Below are 22,259 nucleotides of genomic sequence, written 5' to 3' on the forward strand. Positions count from 1 at the left end.
AGAACCCAGAAGCTGGCTCTTGACCCTCTAAGTTCCTTGCTCTTTCTGGGTCAATGTGAAGTTCTTTCCATCCAGCATGAATGGTAAGTTGACCTCCAGTTACAATCATTTCATATGCTCTTATTACCTCCTTCCATTGAGGAAACACATTCTCCCACAGAGAAAAGGTATTCTCAGTCTAACTCCCTGTAACTTTCACAATCTTCAGGATCTACATAAATAGCATCTCATGACAGCTTTTCTTTGTTAAAGATTTGAATTTTAGGATTCCAGACTTGTTCAGCCATAAGATTCACTGGGTTTCCTTACAGAAGACTCAAATATAAGTCTACTAGCAATATTTTACATGGATCCTACATGCCAGACACTTATGCAAATTTTATTATATAATCTACACAACCACATTTGCACCCAGATAGCTTCAGTTTACAAATGTGTAGAAGGAGACTTACAGAGAACAAATAAGTTAGCCAAACTGCTACAGCCTAGGAACTGAACTGGAACAATGAAGACTACAAAATCTATGCTGTCTTTCAACTTCACCTCTGTCTTGTTTCCTAATACTGAAAATAAGAACAATGTTAACTGCTGGCACTATCTGAGTTGGCTATTGCAAGGTTCAAATGAGACAACCTAAGGGGAAAGAATTTTGAAAACACTCTATTTGGCTCATAAATGAGGGATTTCCTCCGAGAATGAGAGCCTGCCTGTAATTTTATGATCTTCTTTAGTGTGAAGCTCTGTGGCCTGGCCAACTGCATGAGCTTCAAAAGTAGTATTTGCTCAGATCTCTCCTTGCCAATGACTAAAGCCTTCCCTGACAGACTGCAGAGAGCAAACCAGATGGCATCACCTAGAGGTTCTATGTCCAGCTCCTGGATTGGTGTCATCTCCCACTCCTCGATTGAAGACAGGGGTCTTCTCATCTTAATGAGACAGTCTACTGAAATAGAAGTCACTTCCAGAGCCTCTAGGACTCAGGGCTACATAACACATTCAGCAAATCTCCAGATAAAGACTGAAAAAAAAAAAGGTGATTTACAAGTACAAGCCTGAAAATACCTTGTTTCCTGAGGACCCAGTGCCACCATCACCTATAGGCATGGCCATTAGAGGCACACACAGGACAAAGTGAAATGCATGGGGATAAGTTTATAATTGGAGCAGGGTCGTGGAAAGGCAGAAACACAATAGACAAGTGGAGGGAGAGAGAGAGAGAGGCAGGTGGTGGGAATGGGAATAAACTTCAAGCTATTTGGATTTTCCTTTCAGCTCTAAACATTCTCTTTAAAGATTCTTAACTCTTTGAGAATCATAGCCTCTTTGAAAAATCTTCTTTCCTAAAAATTATGCATATGTATGCATGTAATCTTCTTTCCTAAAAATTATGCATATGTATGCATGTGTACCATTTTTCCTCACAATCCCAGGGGGCTTTTCAGAGCCCTCTACCTCTACAGAATCTGATACTCCGCTCCAAACCAAACTAATTTGAAACAGCAGCCTTACTCAGTACAGGTCTTCAGGGCAGCAATATTGAAACAGGGAAGAGAAACCTCTTGGGGCAGAGTGTTAAGATGGAAGGAATAAGTATAATAATGCTGCTTTTGTCTTCTCACAATAATCATGTACCCCAGCTAGATAGACAGAAAGATAGAAAGGTAGGTGGATAGATATATAGAGAGACAGATAGATAATTGGTAGATGGATAGTTAGATAGATCCATGATTGACAGGTAGAAGATGGTGGTGATGATGATGATGGTGATGCTGATGAAGAAGATAAATAGAGGCTGTTGTTTGTAGAAAACAGTTGCATTAGCAGCCTAGACTCACTTTTCTCAACAGATCCTTACAATCACATCGTGAACAAAATCCAGTAAATGCCCATTTACTGTTGGAAAATAACTCTGAACAGACAACTTTCTCCAAAAGGTGATACTCCTAGACCTCCTTCTACCCAAGACATTTTGTCCATCTGCTTCTCCTGGCTACAATCTGTCTTCATGTAGGCATTTTCCGTTCCCCATTGAATACAATGTCATGCAGGGCACTCAAAGGAAAAGGTAAAAGGATTAGTAGATTGATCGATGGATGATATTAATGCTCTTTTATGTTGGCTTGAAGAAGGATTTGAGGTCATCAGGAGAGAGGGTGGAAGGAGAATAGACCTCAAGTATTCAAAAGACTCTCTGGATTAAAATCCTATTAAATTCACATCAGCTTCTCCGGGAGGCATTTGAGAAGGTTGGGGTTTCTTTAACATGTCACCATAATTAACCTCCCCTTAAGCTGTTTTGGGTGGGGAACTTTGGCAATTAAGAAACTGAAAAAGTTTCATTTTCTATCACCCACATGGCTTTCTGAATGGCTTAGAAACTAGAGTGGAAAGTGATTTAGCTTAATTTATTTGAGGGGTTCAGATCCCTCACTTGAACCTGCTGTCAGACTCACCCCTGAGATCTGAGCCTCTTATTAAAAGGGGCATTTTGTCCAGAGAAAGAATCAAAGGTTCAGATCTACTCTGATGCTTTTCTTCCTCTGATCATCCTCCCACTGAGCCTTACAGAAAGAGTAACTCTGCATGGAGCCGTGGTTTCCCCTAAAACAATCTGCTTCTGGGCCCAGACACCACTAAAACGACTACAGAAATGCAAAGAGCTCATCTTTCTTGCCAGGTGCAAGGTCATGCCATTTTAGCATCAGCTGCTAAGGAGCAGTTATTTAGGTTATAAGTAAGTTAAGGTCAAGTGTGAGCAGGGCATCCAGGATAAGAATGGGGTGACAAACCACCCAAAGAAGTAAGAGTCATGAAACATGGGATGTTTTAAAGGGCTAGTCTTAGATGTTTTTCCACCGTTAGGTAAAATATCATCCCAAATTCAAATGTCAACTCTGCCACTTTAAGCAGTGAGCTGAGAAGCCCCACTAGGGGATTGAGCTTGTGCTACAGTTAGCCTGTGTAAACCCAACAGTGATTACGAGATACCTTTGCATGAAAAAGATACTTTTTGTTTTTACACTTGCTGCGTTCTCAGAGTTAAACAGTGGAAGAGAGGCCAAATTCCATCAGTTCTTTCTCCATGGCAACACCTGCTCCTCTACTGTATTCACTTGGCTTTCTCATCACCTTGTCAGACTATGTATTTCTCTAGAGCAGGCAGTTCTGTCTCCAGCTCGTAGCACAGCGCCCAGCACAGAGCAGCACTCAGCACATTCTTGCCACATTCTGCCTATGACCACACAGAATTCACCCTCTGCCTTAAGGCAAGTCATAGCCTCTGTTTCCACAATTGAAAATTAAGGCATCTGTGAGGCTGCATGACCTCTGAGGTCATTTTCAGTTCTCGGAATCTCTGAAGACGCAGTTGTGTGCAGGCTGGCTTTCTGTGGCTCCAGTGCCCCTGCCAGGACTTGCAACAATGATGACAATGCTAGGAACAGGGAACATCACCGAGCTTAAACATGCTGTTCTCTGCTGCCAGTGTTTCACTTGGGTGACTTCAATAATCCAAACAGGCAAAGACTCTTTTTTTAACAGTTTTCAACTGACACATCATTTTTGTACATTTTTATGGGGTACAGCATGATCATTTGATCCATGTGTACAATGTATGATGATAAAATCAAGGCAATTAATTACTTCCATTTGCTCACTCACCACTTCTAGGGCTGAGAAACCTTATACTCTTCTAGTTATTTTGAAATATACAATAAATTGTTATACTAGTCACTCAACTGTGCTACAGAACACCAGAACTATCCTATCTAGCTACATCTTGGTACCTGTTATCCATCCTTTTTCCATCCCCTCCTCCCTCGGTATTAGTGATGGTGATCGCTATTCCAGTCTCTGCATTTATAAGATCAACTTTTAAGCTTCCACTGAAGGAGTGAGAACGTGCAGTATTTGCTTTTCTGCGGCTGGCTTATTCTCAGCAGAATGTCCTCCAGTGCCATCCATGTAGGCAGAGATTTTTATTACTCCTGATGGCTTCAGTTGGGAAACTGCAAAGGGTCACACTGTGTGGTAAGCCCTGGTTCCTGGATCTAGTCTTCTAACTGGTGCTGTATCCCAGTTAAGGACCTCCTGTCAGAGCCCCCTGTCCAGGCTGCCAGCATTCCAGCTGGTCTACATACATCTTCCTGGATCCCCAAGGGGCCCGCCTGCTTGTCAATTGCTTTGATTTCCTACCCCTGAGCCCCAGCTGGCCTGGTCTCCACCTGCTCCAACCAAATGCAGAGCTTGCCCCAGGATCTGGCAGGCCCTTTGTCCCGAGAGCCTGCAGGTCCTGTTGGGAGCAGGTGGCCGGAAAAACAGGACAGGGTAGTCATTAGGGAAGCAGCTTGGGAGGCCGAAGGAAAAAGAAGGCAGATAGCACTGATCCAAGGAGGAATTCTAAGTGCCCGCCCCCAGAAGCCTGAGCCCTTCTGCATTGCTGTCCACTCTCAGCCAGGGCAGAAGCTGGGAGTGGGTTTCCTTGTCTAGGTTATAGCCACAGGAAGATGAGGACAGAAAATGAGAGACTTCTTAGGAAAGTCTTAGCGATACCTTTTAGAAAATGGTCCAGTGGCCTGTTCTATGAAGATAATTTTGTCTCATTTTAAAGCATCTCTGGCTATTAGAATACTACGTATTATTTTAATTGAAATATAAGAACTATATACATAAATGGAGTAAGGTGATTTTTAAAAAATTTATTTGACAGATAGAGTTAGACAGTGAGAGAGAGAGACAGAGAGAAAGGTCTTCCTTCCATTGGTTCACCCCCTAATTGGCCACTAAAACGGAGCTACGCCGATCGGAAGCCAGGAGTCAGGTGCTTCTTCCTGGTCTCCCATGTGGGTGCAGGTGCCCAAGCACTTGGGCCATCCCCCACTGCCTTCCTGGGCCACAGCAGAGAGCTGTACTGAAAGAGGAGCGACCGGGACTAGAACCTGGTACCCATATGGGATGCTGGCGCCACAAGTGGAGGATTAACCAAGTGAGCCACAGCGCCGGCCTGTAATGTGATATTTTAATACCTGTGCACAGTGTGTAATTTTCAAATCAGGTTAAGCTTATCTATCTTCTCATATATCACTTCTTTGTTGTGAAAACAGTCAAAAACTTTTCTTCTAGCTTTTTTAAATAATGTAACATCATTATTTAATTTTTTTTTATTTTTTGATAGAGTGGACAGTGAGAGAGAGAGACAGAGAGAAAGGTCTTCCTTTGGCGTTGGTTCACCCTCCAGTGGCTGCCGCGGCCAGCGCGCTGCGGCCTGTGCATCACTCTGATCCAATGGCAGGAGCCAGGTGCTTATCCTGGTCTCCCATGGGGTGCAGGGCCCAAGCACTTGAGCCATCCTCCACTGCACTCCCTGGCCACAGCAGAGAGCTGGCCTGGAAGAGGGGCAACTGGGACAGAATCCGGCGCCCCAACCAGGACTAGAACCCGGTGTGCTGGCGCCGCAAGGCAGAGGATTAGCCTAGTGAGCCGCGGTGCCAGCTAACATCATTATTATTATAGTTACCCTATTGTGCAATAGAATATCAGAACATATTTCTCCTACCTAACTATAACATGATACCCACTGACTAATTCAATTCAGCACCTGAAATTCTCTTGACTATAAGTTTTCAACATTTTGGAGAGAAGCTTATGATTTTACGTAGAAAAATGATGAAAGAAAGTTTATCTCAGCAATCACACTCTTATGTATTTATCCAAATTAATTGAAAACTTATGCCCATACAAGAACCTGCCCATGGATGTTTACAACAGCTTTACTCATAATAGCCAGAAATTGGCAACAACCAAGATGTCCTTCCATAGATGAATGGATAAGCAGACTGTGGTATATCCATACAATGGAATACCATTCAGCATAAGAAAGAAGTGAGCTGTCAAGTCACAGATAGACATGCAGGAAACTTAAATACATACTGCATTTAAGTATTTAAATACATACTGTATTTAAGTGAAGTAAAAGAAGCCAGTCTTAAAAGATTCCATACTCTATTATTCCAAATATATCAATAGAAAAGGAAAAACTATGGAGACAACAAAAACACCAATGGTTTCCAAAAGAAGGATGTAGAAGTAAAGGGATGAGCAGTTGGAACACAGAATATTTTTAGGGGGGTAAAACCATTCTTGTATGACATTGTAATGGTACCTACATGATATTATGCATTTCTCAAAACTGATACAGCCATGGCCGGTGCCGCGGCTCACTAGGCTAATCCTCTGCCTGCGGTGCCGTCACCCCGGGTTCTAGTGCTGGTTGGGGCGCCGGACTCTGTCCCAGTTTGTCCTCTTCCAGTCCAGCTCTCTGCTGTGGTCCGGGAGTGCAGTGGAGGATGGCCTAGGTCCTTGGGCCCTGCACCCGCATGGGAGACCAGGAGGAAGCACCTGGCTCCTGGCTTCAGATCAGCGCTGCACGCCGGCTGCAAATGCCGGCCGTAGCAGCCACTTGAGGGGGTGAACCAACAGAAAAAGGAAGACCTTTCTCTCTGTCTCTCTCTCTCTCTCACTGTCTAACTCTGCCTGTCAAAACAAAAACAAAAACAAAAACTGATACAGCCATGATACATAAAGCACAATACAACATATAAACTGTGCACTGTGGGTTATAGTAATGTACTGAAGCTAATTCATCACTTAAAAAAATCTACCACACCAGTGCAAGAGGTTAATAGGGAAACTTGGATTAGGGATGGGAGGTTAAAAAGAAGACATAGGGGAATTCTCTGTGCTTTTTGCACAAGTTTTCTATAAACATAGTATTTCTCTTAAAAATGGTCTATTAAAAAATAGTTCATCTGGATATGCTTTGGGCCCTAAAATGCAATCAACTTATTTGTATTCTTTTTGGGTTAAACACAATCATAACAAAAACCACACACTATAATTTATCTAACCCTATGCTAAATACTGTGCTAAATACTGTTTTTGTGCACCTATAATCTCATTTAATCTTCTCAAAAACACTCTAAGAAACAGATTTCAGAGCAGCTATCAAGGGTCTCAGAGTAAGAAAGTGGAAGAAGCAGGACTTTAACTGAGCCAAAACCCGTGATTATAATTCCTACATTCTGTTGCTCTTTTCCCTTCTAGAAGACAGCTGTGATCATCATTTCACTAAATAAATAATAAATCAGAGCCAGTCTTGACAACTCCTGTAGTCATTCCTTTATAAATACATTTGTATAGAGCATTGTGCTGAACTCCAAAGATGCAAATATAGGTGGGAGCGCCTCTGTGTTCACAAGGACTTCATAATTTCATAGAAAAGACAGATAAACAAATGAATGGTGACAATGAAAGCCCAGGGAACAAGGAGTCAGGTAATCCCAAGTCCAGAATTGGCACATTATGAGATGGACTTGGGGAGAGCCCTTGGTTGGAATGGACATAATCAGATATCTTGTCTTAAATTTGCATCCTTGTAGAAAGGACCCTGGAGATAAAGATTGAGAGCATGTTTAATTCAGGAATGAAAAAAATCTATAAAAATCACAACAATAGAAAGAGAGCTGTTAATAGAAGGAATAGATATCTTGAGGAAAGGGAATTAACACTTAGGATATTTCTATAATATGCCAGGTACTTACCTAGGTCCCTAATCTATATCTTCCTGCTTAATCCCCCAACAGTCTTCCAGGGAGCTACATTTTCAATGTGGTTTATTCCTCCCCACCAAGGGTTCATGGAGGCTGTGATAGTGGGAACTTTAGGAGTGGGGAGGGGGCTTGTAAAATGTTGTTAGGTCATTGGAGACACTGCCTTTGGAAGAGATTAAGGTAGACGTCATAGGACATGTGTTGGCTCCCATGAGAGTGAGTTATAAAAGAGTGTGCCTGACCCCTCCCGATTCCCTGGCTTCCTGTTTTACCATATAATCCCTTCCTATTGAATGTGCTACTACCATGATGCTATCTACAACAGTGTGATGTAGTCAGGGTTGTCCTCACCAGGTTCAGCACCATGTTCCTGGGTCTACAGAACTTTGAGCTAAACAATCTGGTTTTCTTTATAAATTACCAAACCTCAGATGTTTTATTATAGACATAGAAAATATTCTAATATACAAAGTATTATTTTTGTCATTATTCTATGAAAACAGTATAGAATCTTTTGTGTTGCAAAAGTCTTCTAATTCTTACCTGTGTCTTTCTTCTTATCTCGGGAAAGCTCATGGACAGTGGCGCCAATGTCATGCCTCAAGATTTGAATGATGTCTTCAAGTGCAGGCATGCTACGTTTATCCAGGTAGGTGAAAAATTCATACTCATCTTTTTTTAAACGAGAAGGTCTGGACTCAATGTGGGTCAAGTTAATATCATTCTCCTAGAAGAAAGAATTGGTAGAGTGAGGGGATATCACTGGGACTTAAATTGGTCAAAGATGCAACCCCAGAACACAATGGAATGTGAAGTTGAATGTGCAACACACAAAATACAATGAGATACAGAGATGAACAACAGGATTTTTTTGAGAGTAGGATAAAGTCCTTAAATTCACAATAGTTGCTTTTACTCTTTCTTTTTAAAAACCAAGTATCAACTGGTAAGAGTTGAGAGGAATGGCTCAAATGAATGTCACAGAATTCAGTTACATGGGAATCTGTTGAAGGCCAAGATTATCACCACACTCATGAGACTTTGGTTTGGTTTAAACCTCTAGGACGGTGGTTACCAGAAGCAGTTACATAGGAAAACCTTTCCCAAATGAAATGCTGTAGAACATCCATAAATAAAGAGTATGGAAGCAACACTATTCTTGAATAAAGTTCATAGGAGTCACATTTATTGGGCTTACCTAAGTTCTAAATTATATCAACAATTAGACCCAAGACAATGTACTTTCATGTTTCTAATCCTAAATTTCACTATCTGTAATTCAGTGGTCTTAATGATACTTGATTTGTAAGTTTGTTGGGAGTATTGGTTAAGATGATACATACTGCTTGGCAAATGGCAAAATTATCTAACATAATTACCATTAACATTTTATTCAATTATTTTTCATTCAAGTTCTTTAACAGAAACAGCTATTGTAGCACCCATAAGGTGCGAATTGCCCTTTCAGTGCTTGAGATTCCCATCAGCAAACAAAGCAGAGAGATGATTCTCCTTAAGAAGACTGCATTCAAGTAGAGTCTATCAACAACAGACACAGAAGATAAGTAATTCACATATTCTTCTACAATGGTTAGGACTAAGGAAAGAACTACAAGGCAGAACAGGGTGAAGAGGATGGGCATTGATGAGATTAGGTGAGGGCGGATAGCAATATTAAATAGAGTGGACACAAGCAACCTCACTGGGAAGACAAGACCTATGTACTGAAGGAGTTGAGGCAGGCGAGGGCCCAAAGGATGCCTGGTCTGCTGAAGGGGCAACCACGAAATCAGAATGAGCAGAACAGAGGAAGTTAAGGAGGAAATAGTAGGAAACGAGATCCAAATAACCAAGAGAGGAGGCCAATCATAGAGAATATTGCAGGTCATTTGATGGAATATGTGTCTGATTCTGAAAAAAATGAGGGTCTTTATAAATTTTCAATAAAAGAAATAAATATGATCTCATATGCTTGAAATGATACATCTGATTTCCACATTGAGAACTGACTGAGGAACACAAGAGATCTGTCAAGACTGGCCTGATGCCATTGATGAGACACAGGTGGGATGTGATGTTGGCTGTACCCACAGTGGGTGAGGTTGGAGGTGGTGAGGGGAGGTGATTCTTTTAGCTTATATAACCTCAAAAGGCTCAAAACTCTCAAGGGACAGGAGAAAGGTTTGTAGAGAAGAAAATGGGGAAAAGTCCACATTTCCCATATCACCTTCAGATTGGCTATAACTGTGATTCACTATGAGACCAGATGAAAATGTTCTCAGAAACCCAGAAGGAAGAACAGGGCGCCAACAGAAGCCCTCAAATCTCCCTAGAGAATCTCTTCCTTAAATCAAATATCATGGGCCAATCTAGGTACTACAGTAATGTAAAGATGAATTTACAAAGAGCCATCAAAATGGGGAAAAGAACTAATGATTACTTACCATAACAAACTCCAAAGGCATCTGAAGGTGATATTTAACTCTTAGTGTTTTTAGTCACCAAAAAGAAAAAGGAGTCATTTACGTAAATTACTCTTCAAATTTAAATGCTCAGCAAGTCATCTGCTACTTATTCAGAAAGTTGGTGATTTCACTGGTAGCACTGTTCATTATGAAGAAAACCAAGAAGTACTGTCTACCTTTATCACAATAAGTGAATACGAGTTTCCTTACTGTTAAATAGACAATAAGGGGGAAATCTTTTGGCTCATCTTCTAAACTTTTGATACTTGCATTCTATATTAGGGTGCCTGATTTGAGTCCCAGCTATTCCAATTCTGATCCTGATTCCTACTGTCATGCATCCTTGGAGGCAGCAGGTCATGGCTCAAGTCCTTGGGTCCCTGATGCCCATGTGTGGGACCTGGACTGAGTTCTTGGTTCCTATTTGCAGCCTTCCCCAGGCCTGGCTGATGCGGGGGCATTTGAGGAATAAGCCAGCAGGTGAAAGATCTCTCCACCTCTCTTTCTTTCTGTCTCTCTGCCTTTCAAATATAAAGAAAAATAAATAAAATAAAGATGACAAAAATAAATGAACAAAAAGTATCCTGAAAATAGTTTAGATAACTGAAATTATTTTAGATAACTATTTTAGATATCCTGAAATTATTTTAGATAACTAAAATTCCAAAAAGTAAAATTCACTAATCTTACTGTTGAGAGGTATGCACATATCTTTTTACTTTATTGTTGATAATTGAAGAGAATGTGTATAGTTATAATAATGATACTTTTCCACATTTGAATATCCCTTTACAGCTTAGAATTATTTTCTGTGACCTTCCTCACCATCCTTTGAAGAAGGTAAGGAATACATAGAAAATAAAACGAGAGGCAGGCATTTAACACAGCAGTTAGGCTGCAGCTTGGGAGATCCACATACCATGTTGGAGTTCCTGGATTGAGGCCCAGCTGCACTCTCCATTCCAGGTCCCTGCTAATGGGCACCCAGGGGGGCAGCATGCAATGTCTCAAATAGCTGTGTCCCCACCACCTACATGGGAGACTATGATCAAATCCCTAGCTCCTAGCTTTGGCCTGACTCACCCTCAAATGGGCATTTGGAGGCTAAGACAGTGGAAGGGATTCTCTCTCTCTCTCTCTCTCTCTCTCTCTCTCTCTCTCTTTCTTGTTCTCTCTCAATCTCTCCTCTCTGCCTTTAAAATAAATAAATAATCTTTAAAAATAAAAATAAATCAGAGATGAAGTTCTTTGCCATAGAGGATGAGAGAAAGATCTATTTTTTCTAATCTTAGAGTTGTTGGTCTTCTAACCACATTGCCTTACATGCCAGACATACAGTGAACCCCTCCACAAATGCCAACTTTTATCACTGGTATTATTTTTCAACTAAAAAAAAAAAACTTCTGGATATAATAAACACAATGTTAAGTTACTTCAAATAGGCTCTATTCTTGCTGGTTCTTGCTCATCATCCCCAAGGGCACATGGTGCAGCCATTATTTTGGACCTGAGAACACACCTGACAGCTGTGGCCAGGTAACACTGCAGAGGGGCCAACTGGAGGGAGAAAAGTGGAAGACAGAAGGCCAGAGAGAGAGAAAGAGAGAGAGAGATGGCCCTGGAGCTCTCTGACAAACAGAGCTTACTTCCTAAACAACACAAAGAGCAGTGTCATCCTTCTTGGCTCAGGAAGAAAGGGAATGGGTAGGTTCCATCCACTATTTACCTATGTTGAAACTCCAAAAGAAGAGATCAGCAGCTCCTGTCTTGTGTAAAGCAGAGAACAAGGAGAAAGCCTTGCAGGGACAGCACATACAAGAGTGCTGAGGTAGTGCAGTGTGACTGAGAACCATCAAGGACACTAGGACCAGGGCACAGTGAGTAACAGGACATGATGCTGAGAAATAATCAGGATTAGGTCATGGAAGACCATGTTAGCCGGAACCTGAACCTTGGGTTTTCACTCCAACTGATACAAAAGCTAGGGGAGTTAATTAGGAAGAGGAGAGAGATCGCTTGATTCATGTTTCAAAAGTAACACCCTGGCCACCATTTCGAGAACAGACTGTAGTGGAGCAAGAGCACAACAATCGGAAGCTGACCACCATATTTGGGGAAGGAAGTGATGGTTACAAAGATAGAAGGAGCAGCCTCACAGAGGTGTAGACAGAACTTCTTAGATTTTTTTTTTGACAGGCAGAGTTAGAGAGAGAGAGAGAGAGAGAGAGAGAGAGAGAGAGAAAGGTCTTCCTTTTTTCATTGGTTCACCCTCCAAGTGGCCGCTATGGCTGGTGCGTTGCGGCCAGCGCGCTGCGCTGATCCGAAGCCAGGAGCCAGGTGCCTTCTCCTGGTCTCCCATGCAGGTGCAGGGCCCAAGGGCCTGGGCCATCCTCCACTGCACTCCCAAACTTCTTAGATATTTCACTAATCTCTTGTGAGAATGCCAGCCACAGTTCTGGTTGGTTGAGAGCCTAGAAGTTAAACTCACTGGGATTAAATAGCCAGCAAAGCATGAGGAGCACCATTAAATTCCACAGGGATCCCTGAGCATCCCCCACTGTGCTGTGGAGAAACAGATCCTGGAAAGGCTCAGCCTGGATCTTCAGGGCCATTCTCATCGCAGGGAGCAACCTTTGGGATCCCAGACTTGCTTCCTCTTAGAAGGTTCTCCTTTGTGATCCCTTTCATCCATGATGAGATTGTCTCAGGCTACCAATGAGCAATCACAACTCTAGTGCCACTAATAGGCCACAGCAATCCATCCAAATGCTACTGAAAGCTAGGACTTTGCCTTTGGTTGCACAAGCTCTCACAACAAGTGATCAAACATCATGAAAGCCTAAAATGCAAGTTATTTGCTGCTGGTTCTCAAAAAGGCCCACTTAGCATCTAAAATTAGATTCTTCTATTCAATCAAAAGTCACAGACCTGTGCAGAATGTTTAGTGAAACACTGTTTATAAGGAATAAACAACAGAAACAACTCAAATGCCCATTAACAGGAAATGTATGAAATATAATTACACAGTGAAATATAGAAAGGGGAAAATGAGCAAGCAAGAAATATGTATACCCACACAGACAAATCTCAAAACAATGCTCACCACCCTCTCCCCAAAACAGAACACTGAACAACAGTTACAATATGATGCCAAAATCATGAAAATTGAAAGGTTGCAAAACTACACCATGTATCACTGATGGATACTATATAAAGAAAAGCATAAAAAGATACACAGGAGTAATATATATCTAATTCTGATTAATAGCCACTGCTGAGTAGGAAGGCACAGGGGGACAGGTTACCTGGGGACGTTAGTCATTTCAGCAATGCTTTGTTTCTTAAGCAGGAAATGAATCATTTACATATTGTTATATCATTACCTATATGTTAGGGTTTGAATAAAATAAAAACATCATCTAGGCTATAAGAAACAGTTTTTTTTCCTCCATAACTCAGACTGTTTATTTTGATTAAACAAAAAATGTTCCCAGTGAATATTTTACTGCTCATACCTGCTCTGGACCCAAGACCTGAGATTGAAAGCAACCCTAGTGATTCATTCTTGATCCAGTGTACCACATCAGGCCCAGAGATCACTGGTAAGTCTTTGAAGTTCAAACATTAGATTGATAAATATAATTTGTCTGCCTCTTCCACCCAGCCTCTGCCTCCAGGAATCCTGAGGTTGGCAGATGGTATGGCATTCAAGGGTTCCATCTTCTGCCCACTTATTTATTCTCTCTTACCTTGAGGCAGCTGTTCCTTCATTTGAGAATTTATCTATCTCATCTTCTGTCCCCCTGGTCAACTCCTTCTGATTTCAGCTTTAAAGTTGTATCTCCAAGAAATCTCCCTGCCCTCTGCTGCCTCATGTTTGGGTTAAGAATGGTCATGGAAGCTTCAGTTCCTCATAACACTTGTTGTATACTCTGTTGTCATCACCTAGTAAGCTAGTCTGCAAGTTTTATAGTGGAAGAAGTGATGTCTAGCTCACTCCCATGTACCCACCATCCCTACAGGGTCTGACATCAGTAGACACCAAAAATATTAACTGAATGTATACATGAGAGAGTATGACATCATTGAATATCTGACGAGAGAGAATGGATTCTCCGGGCAAGGCTAGGGCACAAGAAGTGGATGTGACTAACATAGACAGTGCCTTTTTATTTGAAAGGCAGAGTTACAGAGAGAGAGAGAGATGCAGACAAGTTTTCATCTGCTGGTTTACTCCCCAACTGGCTGCAACAGCCAGGGCTAGGCTAGACTAATGCCAGGAAGCAGGAGCTTCATCCAGGTCTCCCATGTGGGTAAAGGGGCCCAAGCATTTGGGCCATCTTCTGCTGGTTTCCCGGGCACATTAGTAGGGAGCCGGATTGAAAGTGGAGCAACCGGAACTTGAACGAGTGCCAAAATAGGATGCGGCAGCTTAACCAGCTATGCCACAGTGCCAGCCCAGGAAATGCCTTTTCTATTTGTTTATGGTTAACATGAACGTGAAAGGTGAATTCTGAAGCAATTTTTAGTTCTAGCCTAAGGCAGCTGCTTACCTGAACTTCTGTGTCTCCATCAATTAAGTAATACTAATCGAGCATACCCATGTACCTTTGGGAAGGTCTCACAAGCTGTGTGAACTGGGCAATTACCTGATCTCACTGAACTTCAGTTTCTTGCTCTGAAAAAAATAGAAGCAGCTCCTACCTCATGCTATTTCTATAAGATTCAGTGAGATCATGTTTGTAAAGCCACCATCACTGAGACCTGCCCATGCTCTACCCCGCCCCACAGCTAGCCAGACGTCTGCTAGACCCTAAAGGAGGCTGCTTCTCTTCTTAGCACTTCTGCATATCCCCACACGTCCAGTCCTGAGAACACTGAATATTTTCATGAGGGCTGCCCTTTTCCCCAAAGAGATTAGAAAAGATTTGTTAATTGCATAACTGAACTCACATTGAGCATTAATTACAGGCCTGGCCAACGTGATAACTCTTGTTCCCAATCAGCTGGAGAGTTCACACAAAAAATAACAATTATAAAATAATGCATCCTCAAGTAGGAAATGTCTCAGCTAAAACCTTACCCAAGTATTTGGAAGGAATATGGATTAGGAAACCTATTTGAAGCAGCTATGTGGAGTTTGGGTGCTTAGCTAAAGTCCAAACCAACATTTCCTAAACTTTGTTCCAAAATATTAATAAATGTTCATAGAATGAGAAGGGTCCAAAGTCAAATAAACTTAGGAAATAATACATACATTTCCTGATTAGCATCATCTAGCATACATTAATTGCTTTATAAACTGAAAGTCCTACAAATAAAGAAATAAGATAAAATGATTTTCCTAACATATTGATCACGCAATCCTTTAAATTATGAAACAATTATCAGTGTCTTCAAGGTAGTCCCTGTCAGGGCAGGCATTTGGAACAGCCCTTAAGATGCTGCTTGGGGAGCTGGTACAGTGGCACAGTGGGTTAAAGCCCTGGCCTGCAGCACTGGCACCCCTTTTGGGTGCGGGTTTGAGTTGTGGCTACACCACTTCCGACCCAGCTCCCTGCTAATGTGTCTGTAAAAGCAGCAGAGGATGGCCCAAGTCCTTAGGCCCCTGGACCCACATAGGAGATCCAGAAGAAGCTCCTAGCTCCTGGCTTTGGATTGGCTCAGTTCAGCTCTGGCCATTGTGGCCATTTGGGAAGTAAACTAGCAGATGGAAGACACCTCTCTCACTGTTCCTACCTCTCTCTGTGACTCTATCTTTCAAATAAATAAAACAAATCTTTTTTTAAAAAAATGCTGCATGAGAAGCCTACATCCCATATCACATTGAAAGAGTTCCTGTCCCAGCTCTGCTGCTGACTCCAGCTGCCTGACGAGGTACACCTGGAAAGTAACAGTAATTGTTCAAGTACTTGGTCCCTGCCACCCATGGGGGAAACTCATTGAGTTCCAAGCATCAGTCTGGCCATTTGCTCTAGCTGTTGTGGGTATTTGGAAATTGAACTGGGAGATGAAAGATCTATTCCTATCTGTCCTGATGCCACTCTCACACTCTCTCTCTCTATCTCTCTGCCTTTCAAATACATAAAAACAACTACAATTTGTTCTTTATAAACAGTATTAACTGTTTTCTAGAATACAGCTGGAAGTGAAGCTGTTTGAAAGAAGAGATGGTATCTAATTTATTATTTATTCATTATCTAATGCCTAGATAATATTAATTTAATGACTGGAAGAATTAATGGCTTTTTCATTTCATTTTTGTCTAGTCTTTAACTATGATGATATGAAACATGCCTGTCTTGAAATTTTTAAAAAACATGTTATTTCATCACAAAATCCCTGTTGAAGCTAACACGATCCATAATACCAGGACCACATTATAAATGTAGAAACTGAGCTCAGATTGAACCATTTACCAAGGTCACACAGTTGATTAATGTGAGAGTCTGGGCTGAAAGTCACATCTCTCAATTCCAGTTCCTCTCTTATTTTCATTGCATCTAACTAATAAATGTCACAGATATTTACTATGTCATTATCCAGGACAAATATGAATAAAGCACTTACCTCAAATAAGCGCAAGACTTTGGCCAATGCACCCACTTCCTCTTTGAGGGAGAAGATCAGTGATATGGCACTATTTTCATTAGAGTTGTCTTCAATATAGCTTGTTTCCTACAGGGTTACAGGCACTTAGTTACAATGTTTTCCACAGCTTAACAACTCATTTCCCTGATACTTCCCTGGGAGAGACAAGCATTACATCTTTCTTGTGGCCAGTCTGGGAGTACAATGAGCTACATATAAGCTACTCAGAAGTATACAATACAATGGGAAATAAAGTCCAGGGCAATAAAGTGATCAGTGAGGCTGCAGGCTCAGCTTTCAAGGTGGGGAAATTTCAGTTATTTACTGATGTCACCAGTCAACCTTATACATTTTTGTAATTTTTAATGAACATCTACTAAGTTCAAGGCTCAGAGACACACAAAGATGAGGAACACAATGCCCCAGGCTTTAAGAGCTCATAATCTGATTCAACACACAAAAAAATATTTTTTGAGGTGATTTCAACAATATCCCAGGGAAACATCAGGAAATAGAGTATGAATACTGAGAAAAACAGGACATACACAGGCTTTTAAGTACAAAGAGCTGGCCTGGACTTCTCTGTCTTTGATTTACCAGCTGGACAACTTTGTGCAAACCATCTCACCTTGTTAGTGTTCTCATCTGTAAAATCATGTTAATAACAAACCCACTTGGTACAGTATTCAGGTGAAGAAAAAATATAAAGATAAGTTTAAAGGAAGTATGTAAAGTGGTGGAAATATTGGAGTTATACATGAATGACCTCTTAACCTTTAGCAAAGATATCAGAAGACATTAACTTGTTTCCATACACTGGGAGTGGAGATGTCTAATTGTAGACAAAGAGGCACAAAATACACAAAAGTACAAAAATGGGGGCAGGTGTTGTGGTGAAGTGGGTTAAGTGCTGCTTGAGATGTCACATCTGTATCAGAATGCTGGTTCAAGTCCAAGCCACTTCATTTCTGTTCTAGGTTCCTGCCAGTGCACTTGAGAAGCAGCAGGTAACAGCTCAGGCACCTGGATCCCTTCCACCTGCATGGGAGGCCTGGATGGGGTCCTGGCTCCTGCCTTCAGCCTGTCCCAGGATCTGCTGTTGCAGCCATTTGAGAAGTGAACCAGAGGGAAGATCTTTCTCTCTCCCTGTCATTCTGCATTTCAAATAAAATCTTTTTTCTAAAAAACAGTACAAAAAGGAACTATCAGAAGATGATGCCTCAAACTAGATAGCAAAGAACTCATACTTAAATGCATTCATAATAAAACTGAGGCGGGAATGGAGTTGAAATGCCAGAACTTGCCAAACCATTTGCTTACATTTTACAATAATAAAATTTATTCTATGTGTGCCCACCAATATACAGGATGTACCTAAAAACTGGGAAGACAAAAAATGTGCAGAATAATAACTCCTTTGTAAGTGAGGTAAGGAATTAACAGAATGGATGTGACATCATCTCAATGAGAGAAGACTGTGCTGGGCAAACTCTCGTCAGTGACTTGCAATGATAACTTTGCATGAATCCTAATGACTCCCAGGCCAAAATTCTTTCAAATCAGAAAATTCAGTCCTAGTATCTCACATGAAACAAGGATAGAGTGGAAGGGCCAAACTTTTCAATGAGTGTGAATAGAGGGAGTCCCAGTGAATTAGAATATTGAAGTATTGTATGTGTCTGTCCCTATTTGGATCATGTTGTCTTGCAAAGTAAGACAGTTACTCAACATCACTCCTGACAGCCAGTGTGTTGCCGATACCAATCCCCTTACACTTTCTAAATCAGTGTTTCTCGGTAAGTGTTCCTCAGCTCTCATTCCAAAATTACCTGGGGTTTCCTTGTTGCCAAGTAGTTTCCTGGGCCTAATTCAAACTTAACAAATCAAAATAGATGGAGGAGAGTCTTAAAATCTGCATTTGAAAAACATTCTGGATGCTTCTTAGCCATGGAAAATTTTGAAACTACTGTTAAACATACTTGAAATAGAGAGAGGAGAGAGAGAGGGAGAGAGAGAGAGAGAGAGGAAGGGAGGGAGGGAGGAAGGAAGGAAGGGGGGGGGACTTTGAGTAAGGCTACTCTTTATTGTTATTAATATCATCACCAGTGACTGCCCACTATTTCCCAGGGGCTGAACCTGGTACTTTTCACAGTCAATAAGCATCATTATGCAGAGCAACTAGCAATTTTAACACTTTGCATAGAACAGCTCCGTTAGTTTTCACAATAGTCCCCATGAGGTAGGTGCTGTTATTTTTGCAAATAGGGAAATAGACTAAGCAAGGTTAAGTGGCTGGTCCAAGGACATCCAGCTAATACATAGTAGACCCCGGCCTTAAACTCAGTACTACTCAAAAGCCTATTCTGTCTCTTGGTGACAAACTCAACTGGGTCAACAGCTCCTTCTTTTCAGTTTTAGGGTTTTTAAATGGAAGCAAGTTCATGGAAGTCTATGCAACAGTGTGGCCGTGGGTGGACTTGTATTCAATTCTAACACTGCTGTATTGATCCAGTCAATCACAGACCCCACAGAAAATCCTCTTGAGAATACACTTGTATTCGTTTCTAACAGATATGTGAGTTGACTTACAAACACAGGTATGCACAGGAGGGTTAAGAGGTAGAGAAAAACAACTCAGAAATGGTATACAAAGAAATGGGGCAGGGAAAAAAACTTTCCTAAGAGCTAGGAAGGAAAGAATTTTGATCCTCAAGCAATACATTCAGTAGGAGAAATATATTCCCTTTGGCTGTATATACCAAATTCATTCTGTATTCTGAATGAATTTGGCATTTTTGAAAACGATCACTTTTCAAATTCACAAGCAATATGCTTTGGCGATAATATTCTACAGGTGCTATTTGTCAATCTTAGTGCCTTTGGGGACCACAGTTGGAGGTCTGTATTTGCATGCAATTTTGCCTTTGCATACACATGTCTACAGGGCAGACTATTGAAAACAGTCTATGCCTCTACATTTCAGCAGTCTTCCATAGAAAGCAGCATTGCAGGAGAGAAGTGTACACAGTGCTTGGAGTCAGATCTAGGTTTAAACACTGGCTTCCCTGCTCTTAACTCTGATTGCTGCATTCTCTTTGCCCCAAATCCCCATGACTTTAGTCTTCTTCACAGCACTTATCTCTATAAACGTATGTATTTATATTGTGAGTTTTTAAATTCTACTGTGCTTGGCACCAGAAAATGCTCATTTAGCCTTCTTGGGGTTTATGAGCCAAATCTTTCTTAAATGACTATTGTGTATGTGCATGTATAAAGCACTTGACATAGTGTATGCCATCACCAACGGTGGCTCTCTCCCACAGCCTTATAACAAAACCATGCCAGTGTGGGCTGCTTATCTGGGCTGGAAGCATTAAGATATCAATTCTGTCTCTTGCAGTCCTATAGACTGATCTAGTCCAATTCCCTCCCTCTTGATTTTCCTGAGCCTCCTCACCCCTGTTGAGCACTCCCCAACACATAGCTTAAGGAAACCCAAAGCAAGAACCCAGGGCTCCTGGCTCCATGTCCCGTATACTCTCCATGATTAGGCTGCACCAGCCAAGGTGCCTGACTCATTGCTGTTTCTTCCTGTCAGGGTGCAAGGTGCATTTTGTTAAATAAACATATCTGTTCTGGCTAGACACACATGAGCACTTTCCTGTGTTCCAGGAACTGTTCTAAGTGTTTTACAGGTGTGATTTCATTTAATTCTCCTGGGAACCCCAGGGTGGAGGCATTTTTATTCCCATTTTTTGTCAAACAAATAAGCTGAGGCTCTGCAAAGTTCAGTCTCTGGCTTTCGATGCAGACCTGGTCCCAATCCATGCCTGAAATACTTCTCTTCACCAGAGCCCCAGTCACTGGTAGTGGCAATTTGGGTACTCTCAATATCCCAAATGCTCTACAAGTAAAGTTTTAAGCCCCATGGGTCCCTAACCAGATTGCTTGCCCTGGTTGCTTCTCATAGTTGTAAGGACCCTACTGCCAGCAACACTGAAGTAAATGGTGGCTGGAGCCAGCCTCTGTTCTGGGGTCTGATTCTTACTCCATCCCCATTCAACACATTTGCCTTGGTGCCATATACCATCTTCATGGGAAATCCTTCCCTTAGGAACCAAGAAAAGCCAGACCAAAGATTTGCAGTTGCTCCAGAGACACTAACTTCAATATAAGCACTGTCCTCCTCTTCAATAGAGTATTGCTGTCTAAAGAGGATCATTCTCCCTAACCTTCCAGGCTCCCTTTATCTTCCCCAGGTCTGGGCTGTACATGAGAATATGAGCCCAAGAAGAATCATTTCCTGACCCAGTGAGTATTTGCATCAAATGAGAGAATGCATCCTGCAATTGTTCCCCTCACGAGCATGACAACAAATCCTGGAGAATGGAATACATATCCCCAAGTCACCATTAGAGTCCTTCCACATCTCATGCTCAGGACTTACTCTTGCTCATTGACCTCTCCACTTAGCCTCTCCCTCCCTACATCTGAGTTAATCTCCCAGTCTTCTTTACATCTCATCTTCTCCCCAGAGGGAAAGGAAGACACAGTTTCTCACAATTTTGCCATTTCGATACCTTGGTTGAGGGCACTTTCTAAACATCACTGAAGAGATCTAGAAGGACCCGTATCCTGCTCCAGAGCATTAAAGTCCATTAAAGAAGAGAAAGAAGGCAACAGAGAGAGACAGTGACTTATCCAAAGACACACAGCTAGTTGATAGTAATTCTGGAAGCCAGATCCCCAAACGTAAAGCAGAACCCCTGACCCTGAAAACTACATAGGACAGACGTTCTCCCACTTGGAAGCAATTGTTGAGGGCATGGTTTGTTTGTTGGATTTCTGGATATTCTCATCATCTCGGAAGGAATTAGACTTCTTAGTGAGCTTACAAAATTAGGAAATACCAGCAATCCCCAGCCACTTCTCCCCCTCCTCTCCAAGGGAGCCAAACTTCCAGCATCATCAGATAAGGCCCATCCTAACTCACCTGTCCAAAGTCAGAGAATTTCCTGCTTAAGCCTCCATTTTCTAGGACCACAGCCGACATGCTGACTCCAGGAAAGCAAGCTCTCTAGCTCTAGGCGTCAGTCACAGGCAGGTTTGCAACCTGCACGTGGGGCTGAGGATTTTAACCTGGTGTTAGGGAGGAGTTGCAAAGGGTGTCTCCTGCTCGGTATACCGGCACAGTAACACCCACAGTGGGAGTTGTCTTGACGCACTGGGCCAGGGCAGCACTGGTCCTGCTCTAGGTCATCTACCCCAGGCTGCTTGGAGAGAAGAGGCCAAGGAGGGGTGTGGCAGACACAGGAGGCTGCCCTTGGCTACAGGCTCTACATGGAGAGAAGAAGCCGGGAAGGTGGCTCTGGTGATTAGACAAGTTTGGCACTTGCACGACACTCAGCAGCCTGGGAACCAGGTTCTCTACACTTGATACAAGGCTGCTACTGCCTGATACTAATGATTATATGGATAAATGCCCCCAAAGAAAGGGAGCCAGAATCTCAATTTAGTTCACTTTAGTTTTTGACCCTCCTGTTAACCACTAGGCAAGCTGCCTGGCTTTGCTTTGACTTTAGAAAACTACGGGTAG

General features: G+C 42.0%; 1 protein-coding gene across 1 annotated transcript in view; it reads right to left on the reverse strand.

Annotated features, from left to right (window-relative positions):
* Positions 1 to 21,771, reverse strand: part of PAH (phenylalanine hydroxylase) — a 58,147-nt gene extending 36,376 nt beyond the window's left edge. The window contains exons 1-3 of the mRNA XM_002711296.6: positions 21,657 to 21,771; positions 16,643 to 16,750; positions 8,151 to 8,334 (exon numbers count right to left, since the gene is read on the reverse strand). Of these exons, the coding sequence (XP_002711342.2) occupies positions 8,151 to 8,334; positions 16,643 to 16,750; positions 21,657 to 21,716 (352 nt within the window). The 5' untranslated portion in view covers positions 21,717 to 21,771. The remainder of the gene's footprint in view (positions 1 to 8,150; positions 8,335 to 16,642; positions 16,751 to 21,656) is intronic.
* Between the last annotated feature and the right edge of the window lie 488 nt (positions 21,772 to 22,259).

Source organism: Oryctolagus cuniculus, chromosome 11, assembly GCF_051225735.1.
Source record: "Oryctolagus cuniculus isolate XC-2025 breed Fujian yellow rabbit chromosome 11, ASM5122573v1, whole genome shotgun sequence".
NCBI classification, from domain to species: domain Eukaryota; kingdom Metazoa; phylum Chordata; class Mammalia; order Lagomorpha; family Leporidae; genus Oryctolagus; species Oryctolagus cuniculus.